General features: G+C 40.4%; 1 protein-coding gene across 4 annotated transcripts in view; it reads right to left on the bottom strand.

Moving 5' to 3' along the window:
- The window catches only part of tmem131l (transmembrane 131 like), a 162,818-nt gene that overhangs the window by 56,344 nt on the left and 96,453 nt on the right, over window positions 1–10,021 (bottom strand). For all 4 annotated transcript variants that reach the window (XM_043700124.1, XM_043700133.1, XM_043700138.1 and 1 more), the window contains one exon: window positions 4,590–4,722. In XM_043700124.1, coding sequence (XP_043556059.1) covers window positions 4,590–4,722 — 133 coding nt within the window. The remainder of the gene's footprint in view (window positions 1–4,589; window positions 4,723–10,021) is intronic.

Raw genomic sequence — 10,021 nt, 5'->3', positions numbered from 1 at the left:
CTCCCACAATCCAAAGATGTGCAGGTTAGGTGAATTGGCCATGCTAAATTGCCCGTAGTGTTAGGTGTAGAATGGTTCTGGGTGGGTTGCTCTTCGGAGGTTCGGTGTGGACTTGTTGGGTTGAAGGGCCTGTTTCCACACTGTAGGGAATCTAATCTAATCTAAAAAAATGTGCCCCTGTGTATATTATAGAAAGCACGAGTCCCTGCATGTAACATAGAGAACAGCCTTACCTGTAAATAATATGGAGAACAGCACTCCTTGTGTCTATAATAGAGGACAACAGTGCCCGTGTATTCCTGTTGGAATTTTTTGAAGAGGTAACAAGTAGGTTAGACCAGGGAAACCCAGTGGATGTGGTCTTTCTAGACTTTCAAAAGGCCTTTGATAAGGTGCCACACGGGAGGCTGCTGAGCAAGGTGAGGGCCCATGGTGTTCGAGGTGAGCTGCTGGGATGGATTGAGGATTGGCTGTCTGACAGAAGGCAGAGAGTTGGGATAAAAGGTTCTTTTTTCAGAATGGCAGCCGGTGACGAGCGGTGTCCCGCGGGGTTCGGTGCTGGGGCCACAGCTGTTCGCATTATATATTAATGATTTGGATGAGGGAACCGGGGGCATTCTAGCGAATTTTGCCGATGATACGAAGTTAGGTGGACAGGCAGGTAGTATTGAGGAAGTGGGGAGGCTACAGAAGGATCTAGACAGGTTGGGAGAGTGGTCCAGGAAATGGCTGATGGAATTTAACGTGCGCAAGTGCGAGGTCTTGCACTTTGGCAAAAAGAATAAAAGCATTGACTACTTTCTAAATGGTGAGAAAATTAATAAAGCTAAAGCACAAAGGGATCTGGGAGTGCTAGTCGAGGATTCTCTAAAGGTAAACATGCAGGTTGAGTCCGTGATTAAGAAAGCGAATGCAAAGTTGTCTGTTATCTCAAGAGGGTTGGAATATAAAAGCAGAGATGTACTATTAAGACTTTATAAAGCTCTGGTTAGGCCCCATTTGGAGTACTGTGTCCAGTTTTGGTCCCCACACCTCAGGAAGGACATACTGGCACTGGAACGTGTCCAGCGGAGATTCACACGGATGATCCCTGTAATGACAGGTCTAACATATGAGGAACGGCTGAGGATACTGGGATTGTATTTGTTGGAGTTTAGAAGATTAAGGGGAGACTTAATAGAGATGTACAAAATAATACATGGCTTGGAAAAGGTGGATGCTAGGAAATTGTTTCAGTTAAACGAGGAGACTAGGACCCGTGGACACAGCCTTAGAATTAGAGGGGGTCATTTCAGAACAGAAATGCGGAGACATTTCTTCAGCCAGAGAGTGGTGGGCCTGTGGAATTCATTGCCACGGAGTGCAGTGGAAGCCGGGACACTAAATGTCTTCAAGGCCAAGATTGATAGATTCTTGTTGTCTAGAGGAATTAAGGGCTATGGGGAGAACACTGTTAAGTGGAGCTGAAATGCGCATCAGCCATGATTGAATGGCGGAGTGGACTCGATGGGCCGAATGGCCTTACTTCCACTCCTATGTCTTATGGACATCAAAAGCCCCATCTTAATACTTCTCAAACATTTTTTTTGTATTCTGTTCCCGCATAACCCCCGTGCTCTTGAAAAATCTATGCCTTGAGTAACAGAGACAAGTATCCCATATGCTTTGTTCACCAATTTATTCACCTGCCCCACTACCCTAAGCGATACTCGACTCTGATCATTCTCTCTTCCCTGGAACCTACTGTGCATCATTTATTACCTTGCCTTCTTTGTTCTGTCCAAGCACATCACTTCACACTTATCCAGATTGAAATCCACTTGTCCATCTGACCAGCCATCTATATCCTCCTGTAATCTAAGGCTATCCCCATCATTATTTACCTCCCCACTAATTTTCACATCATCCATAAACTTACTGATCAACCCTTCTACAATCAAGTCTAAATTACTCAAAAGTACCACAAACAACAAGGGCCACAAACACACATCCATCCTGAACCACAATGGGCAGAGTTAATCATGGAATCATAGACTTCCTGCAGAGTGGAAGGAGGCCATTGTCCCATCAAGTCCTCACCGATTCTCCAAACAGCATCCCGTCCAGACCTACCTACCTACCCTATCCCTGCATTTCCCATGATAATTCACTTAGCCTGCATGTCCTGGACAATATAGTCAATTTAGCATGGCCAATCCACCTAATCTGTACAGTTTTGGACTACGGGAGGGAACAGGAGCACCTGGAGGAAACCCACGCAGACACTGGGAGAACAGAGTTCACACAAGGATGTAAAGAAAGGAACCTCTATTATCCAGCATTCGAATATCTGAATGTCAGATTATCCGGCAAGATCGCAAGGTCCCAAAATTTGGCTCAACAGTATTATCCAGCATTCAATAATCTGACAAAATACTCCCTGCTGTGCCATATGGATAATCAAGGTTTCTCTGTATTACTTATACGGATCGTTCTGTACAAATTGACTATAACAAGTCTGATGAATTATAGACATTGTTTGGAAAATGCAAACTTTCCGCTGAATGGGTATAGCAATATTCTATTAGAAAATCATGCTGTAGAAGATCGCTATCACGTGTTATAGAAAATTGCTCAATGGAAAATCAAGTTTGCAGAGGAACACAACTGTCGCGTTGTAATAGAGCAAACTGTCCAGGTAGTTCTGCTATAAAGCGATAGTTGCGTTCCAGTGAAACCTTGCTTAATAGAAAATCGCTTGGTGGAAATAATGGGGCCTATGGGAAAAGTGGGGTTGGGGTAGACCAACAAAAAAATCTCACAATCACTCAAAAATCACCCAAATGTCTAACACAGCCTGAATGAAGGTTTAAATCATATTTAATAATGAAACAAAAGTAAATTTAACACAGTACATTTAAAAGATATAAAGAAAGCTGCTCTTTGTACAGTGCCTCTCTCAGAAAGCTGCTCTGTCGGTAGCTGACATCAGTGCCTGCACACAACGAAATGCATGAATTGATCCCCACTGGAACGGTGTTACTGTGAGCAGAGGCAAGCATTCTCGAAAACAGCATTCCCTAATTCTTCAGAAATGGTACAGCCAAATCATGTTGCTGGAACGCACGTTATCTGAGAACTACCTGGGTTGTGTTTTTAAGCAAGTCCTGACACTCTTACAGAAATACAGAACTTGAGTAGTAGTAGTTGCTGGGTAACTTGAGATTGGTCAACAAGGGTCAAATAAGATGCATGTTAAAAAAGCATGAGGTTTAAAAACAGGGGAAAGGTATGGTGGGTGTGGACTTTATAGTGGCGAAAGTAAGTACAAACGCGAAAGGAGTGAGTCTATGAAGGGACCTAAATGTGAGGATGGGAATTTTAATTTGGAAGCAGGCACCTACAAATGAACAAATCTGAAAATTGACAGTTCTAGGGAGCAGATACTAACTGATACAATTACAAGTTTATCAGGGGTGAGAGGAAGTCCACCAGTTGGGCTTCATTTGTATGCTTTCCCCAAGACATCTTTTTCTCTGTCTCTGATAAAAGACATTGAGACAAAATTCATAATCAATCTTTCCAGTAGGGCCTGGTTATCCACATCCCAGAATCAATCAGGAAGTGGCCCTGGAGTGTGGAACAACTCCTACAGTGAGGGTAGCTAATGCTTAATTAACTATTTAAAAAAGAGGTAAAGAGTAAACAGGAAACTAAGAACAGTGACTCAGACATCAGTTGTGGGGAAGATGCTAGATTACATTATCTAGCATTTTCTAGCAGAACACTTAGAAAACAGAGGAAGAATCAGACACAGCATGGATATACAAAAGGTAAATCATGCTTGACTGGAATTCTTAGGTGTGACAAGTAGAGTTGATTGGGGGAGCAAGTGGTTGTCGGTTATTTAGGCTTTCAGAAGTCCTATGGCAAGAGCTTAATGTGCAAAATTAAAGTGCATGGGATTGGGGTAGTGTGTTGAGATTGATAGAAAATTGGCGAGCAGTTGGGAGAGTAAATTAGGAATAAATTGGTTTTTCTCTGAATGGCAGGCAGTGACTAGTGGGGTATTGTAGGGATATCACTTTGGTAGCAACAAAAGGAAGGCAGATTGTCCATTGATGTAAATTGAGACAGAGTCATGTTCAACAAAATCTGGCTGTCCTTGTGCTTTTGTCACTAAGTAAACGTGTGTGTGTACGTGAGATGCAGCCAGTAAAGAAAGCAAACTATATGTTGTCCTTCATACCAAAACGATGAATACAGGAAACAATCATCTTGCTGCAATTATAAAGGCCTCACCTTTACATTGGTGGGGCCTTTATAATTGCCATTTTTGGTAGCCTTATCTACGGAAGAAAGTTCTTGCTGTAGAGAGTGCAGTGAAAGTTACCAAATTGATTTGTGGGATGGCAGAACTGACGTATGAGTAGAGATTAAGTTGATTAGGATTGTAATTATATAATACTAATAGATAATTGTAACTATATACACATCTGACTTAAATCAAGTTCAGAAATACACAGAAGACTTACTTAATCCAACCGAAGAACGAATATGATCAGGTTTCATCTTTAAAATCATGTTTAAATGTGCTGTTCTTAACTTACTGTTGTGTTGTGGGAAGCAGTAGCACTGAAGCTTATTAGGAAGTCTTGAGATAAACGGGGCCAAATAAAGTCAGATGAAAATGATTGCTGGACTTTCTCATGCATAAGATGATCTTCATCTATCAATATTTTCCTATTCCAAGAGGAAATAAACAAAGTTAGAATCAGGAGATGATACAGCACATAAAACCATACAATCTCTTACGATTCTTTGTGAAAGATATTCAAAGAATCCTTTTGCTCTGTTCCTATTATCTAATAACTTTTAATGTTTTGCCTTCAATTATTTATCCAGTTCCTTTTTGAAAGCTATCCCTGAAAGATTGTATGCAGATTGTCTGTAATATTAGCCCTCACCTCCTACCATGTGACAGTTAATATTACAGACTTGGATGCACACTACAAAACCAAGTGACTTTTTTTACTTTTGAGAACTGCCAAACATCCTCCATCTTCAATCCTATTCAATATCACTTTAGTCTTTTTCTTTACCACTATATTGGCAGATCATTTTCTCTTGTGAAGACAGACATACAGTACTCATTTAGTACCTCAGCTAGCCCTCTGTCCCTATATGATCTCCAGTATGGTCCCTTATTAACCCCAGTCTTCCTTTGACAACAATTTCACAATTATATTCTCAAAAATAATGGCTTCCCTTTTACACTAGCTGCCAATCTATTCTCACGCACACACTCTTTGCCCTCCTTATTCACTTTAAGGTCATTTTTACCCTTTCTACATCAAGCATTTATTTGGGGAAACTATCTTTTCCTTATTTCATTTTAACCTCTATATCTTTGGTCATTCAACTTTGGATGGCCACTTTTTCCACATCATGATAAAGTTCTAGTACAGAGTAGAGACAAACCCCTCTTTAAAAGATTTCCAGTGACTGTTACTGATTTATCTATCATTCAGCAACTAATCCACTGGGCCAGATTGCTTTCTAAGTAACTGAAATTAGTTCTCATGTGAAAATAATTAACATTTGCTTGCTCCATATTCTTTTGTGATCATTCTCAACTTTTATTTGATTACAATTCCCCAGATGCATCCTAACTCAACTCCACTTCATTCTCCAGAACATTGACATAGGACTCAAAGAAAGGTTCTCTTGCGTTATTTTCAGAAGTTGTTCCTCTTTGCCTTTTATACTGCTAATATCCTTGTCAAATTAATTTAAACACTCCATCACAGCACAACTTAACCTACCTGCAAGGACTTGGTCTCTCAAGGTGCAATCCATGCACCTTAAGCAGGTCATCACTATCCCAGGACTAGTCCAACTTCCCTGGGAATCTGAAGCCTTCTCTCTGCATCATGACTCCAACCTATGTTAACTTGTCCGATCTTACTATTTCCAAACTACCATTCAACATTGGGACTATTGCAAAGATTATAATACACACGGAGGATTTGAAGCTGTATCGCTGCCTTTCTTCGATCTGGAGTCTGCACATGCTCTTCAAAATATGAATATCCCAAAGTTTTTGTAAGGTCTGCTTCCCCTCAAGTTCTGCTATTGGAAGTCCCCTCAAACTGGAATCAATAGAAATCATCGAACTGATGAGAACTTGTCCTTTTACACAATTAGTTTCTCTAATAAGCTGAGAATTTTTCACCTTTTAGTGGTTTCTTAACGGTGTACTACAATCTTAATTAGTGAACACCTTGGAAAATAAATTTTATATTTGTCAAATTTCTCCATTGCAAAAATTGCATGTTTTAAAAAAAATTAACATTTCAGTTTCTAACATGGCCTCATGTAGAAATCCCAATATTTTGTTTACATCTTGAAAAATGTTGTTCTTTACAAGTGAAAATCTATTGATGAATTTTACTTCCAGGTTTGCGGTCAATAAAAATACTGCTGTGTGACTGACTGCATCCTGTGCTCAATGGTATACCTGTTGCTAGTTGACCAGCTGCTCTCTTGACTTGGTGACAGATTCAAACTTTCATGGAATGTTGTCCCCATGTATCTGCTGCATATTTATCCTTTGCAATGGCAGAGGTTTCAGATTTTAAAAGGTGCTGTCAAAGGAGACTTGGTAAGTTTTGTAGTGTGTTTTGTAGATGACAACCACTATGCGTTGGTGGTATAGGGAGTGAACATTTTATGAAGTGACAATTAAACTCATTATTTTCTCTTGGGTGGTTTTTAAGTTTCTGAAGATTTGTTGGCACTGCACTCAGTCAGGCAAATGGAGAGTATTCAAAAGCACTCCTTCCAACTTGTGCGTTGTAAACCATGGAAGCTTTGGGAAGTCAGGAAACGATAAAAGCACTGCAGAATCGCCAGCCCCTGAACTGATCTTGAAGCCACAGTATTCATATTGCTAGTTTCTGGTTAATGGTAATCCCAGGACATAGCACCATGAATACCTTAAGCCTTTAAGTTCTGTACTACCAAGCAATGTGAATACTGTTGAAACTGAACAGTGATTAGTTGGAGCTGCACAAGTCAGGGGAATGGCAGTGATGGAGAGCACAGGGGTGCGTGAGTAAGGGAGAGATTGAGGCATTTCCAGATCTAGAGGCAATACAGGTCAGCAAGCCTAGAAGTGATGAGTAAACAGGAATAGGTTTAGTGAGAGAGTTAAGATATGACATTTAAGTGACTCTTGGATAGGCACATGATTCATAGTAAAATGAAAGGTATGTAGGTTTGTATGATCTTACAGTAGGATACAACATCAAGGTCAGCACAACATCAAGAGTTGAAGAGCCTGTACTGTTCTATGTTCTATTTGGGTAGCTGAACCTTAGATGAGCTGAAGTTTATGAAAGGTGCAAGGAAAAGGCGGCCATTTTCCAAATTAGAGTTTGGCCAGTAGATGCCTAGACTACTGACAAAACCTGCCTTCTAAAACTACTTTATACCCAAATGTTGTAATTTAAGTGCTGTGGAAACTAGCAAAAATAACAGACTATATTTTACAGCACTGGAATAAATAGCAAACATACATCAACTGGAATAAGACTATGGAGTCATGTCTCAAAACACACTTTTATATTAATTACGAGACATAGAGACTTACAGCACAGAAAAAGCCCATCACATCCGGTCAAAAACAGCCACTTAACTATTTTAATCCTTAACTATTTTAAACTCTGATTCAGGAGGCCAGTATCTATCTCAATTCATCAGGTCAGAACAGGCAGAATCAACAAGCCATCAAACAGGCTTCAAAAATCCAAATTTTCGCTCAAATTCCTTGTGTGGTCTCACAGATATGGGAAACTTAAGTTACAGTAAAAAAACAATTCAATAAAGTTGTCTGTTAAAGCCAGAAATCCATGATTCGATCAGCTTTCAACTACAAATGCTTGATATTCCAGCAGTTAAGTAGAATTATGTATTGCAGTAATACAGAAACGTGCCAAACTAATGTGCAGAAATTTCCTCAACACAACTTATCTCACCTGTTTGCACCCATATCCTGGAGTACTCTTCTTTTCTAAAAAAAAAAATTCTCAACTGGACAAAGTTGCACACTTATCCAAAAACATACACAGGACAAATTCTAATGGCTAACTGCTCTTTTTCATCCCTCGTTGTGAAGGGGTGCTGTTTTGTTGCCTTCTTGTATCATGGTTTCACTTGCTGTGATGTGGTATAATACATCTCACTGTAAATGGTGTATTTTCCACCTTGTAAAATTCACCTGTACAGAAAATTAATTTTTTCATTTAGTGTCCATCTGTAGGTCATCAACTACCTAAAGCTATTAAATTATGACGGCTACCTTTGAATTCCAAAGCTTCACACCCGGAGGTTTCTATAATGCAAGGGAAAACTGCATCAGTTAAAACTCACTCAAGACTTGGTGCATTCATGGACAACAGATGTTGATCAGAGATGAGGCAAGAGCAAGTGCCCTTGATATCAAGGCAGTGTTTGACTGGGTGTAGATTCAAACAGCCCTAGCAAATTGAAGTTAATAGGAATGAAAAGTAAACTCTGAACTGGTTAAAGTCAAACCAAACACTAAAGGAATGGTTTTGCTTGTTGGACATCAGGCATCTCAGCCTTAAACAACATAGGGTGAGTTCCTCAGGATGGTGTCCCAGGTTTACCCTCTTCTGCTGCTTCAATGACCTTCCCTCCAACACGACGACAAATGTGGAGATGTTCACTGACAAATGCTCATTTGATACTTAGGACCATTTTCAACTCCTCAGATACTGATGCAGTGTGTGCCCCACGCAACCAAGAGATTTAAAAGAAAAGGGGTTCTGAGCCAACAAGTTTACAAACCAGGACTGGTAAACGGATTAGAATGGGCAGTTAGATGACTCAGTCAGTGCAATCATGACAGGTTGAATGGCATCGTTCAATGCTGCATCTTTTCTATGAGTGTATGCATAAAATCTGGGCAATATTCAGGTTTAAACGCCAGGCAATGACCATCTTCAAAGAAAATCTCACCATCTCCTTGTAATGTTCACAGTTTTCCATCACTTGAGCCTCCATAATCCCGCCTCAGGCGCCTGACTGTGTGGAGTTTGCACGTTCTCCCCGTGTCTGCGTGGGTTTCCTCCGGGTGCTCCGGTTTCCTCCCACAATCCAAGATGTGCAGGGTCAGGTGAATTGGCCATACTAAATTACCTGTAGTGTTAGGTAAGGGGTAAATGTAGGGGTATGGGTGGGTTTCGCTTCGGCGGGGCGGTGTGGACTTGTTGGGCCGAAGGGCCTGTTTCCACACTGTAATCTAATCTAATCTAATCTAATAATCACATCCAGGGGTTACCACTGTCCACCAAGTTTAAGTGGACAAACCACACACACATAATATATAGCTACTAGAGCAAGAGGCACCAATTCTGCAATGATTCACTAAACTCATGATTTCTCAAAGCCTGACCACCATCTACAAGCACAAATCAACAGTGTAACAAAATAATCCTCACTTGACTGAATCTGTGCAGCTCCTATAAAACTCACGAAGCTTAACACCATCCAAGACAAAGCAGTGTGCTTAATTGGCACCACCTTCAACATATGCTGCTAACACACTAATGCACGATGCCAACAATGTACACCATCTATATGATAATCTGCAGTATCTCAACAGAGCTTCCAATTATCTACCAAGAACAAAAGCAATAGATACATGGGAAGGTCACCACCTGCACGTTCCCTCCAAGCCACACACCCTTCTGAGTTGGAAGCATATCACTACTTCTTCAATAGTGCTGGGTCAAAAAGTTTGGACTCTCTTCCTAAGAGTATTATGGATGTACCAATAATACATGCACCCAGCAGTTGAGGAAAACAGCTCATTATAATCTTCTTATTGGTTTAAAAAAAAACCCATGAATAAAAGAAAACCCTTTGAAAGCCAACTAATTCATTTGTTATTAGGCCTTGCGTTTGATGCCTGCACAACATTGTCAAATCTCGAAATATATGTCATCAGTACATA

The sequence above is a fragment of the Chiloscyllium plagiosum genome, chromosome 1 (genome assembly GCF_004010195.1).
Source record: "Chiloscyllium plagiosum isolate BGI_BamShark_2017 chromosome 1, ASM401019v2, whole genome shotgun sequence".
Classification (NCBI taxonomy): Eukaryota; Metazoa; Chordata; class Chondrichthyes; order Orectolobiformes; family Hemiscylliidae; genus Chiloscyllium; species Chiloscyllium plagiosum.
This window is presented reverse-complemented; position numbering and strand designations above follow the sequence as displayed.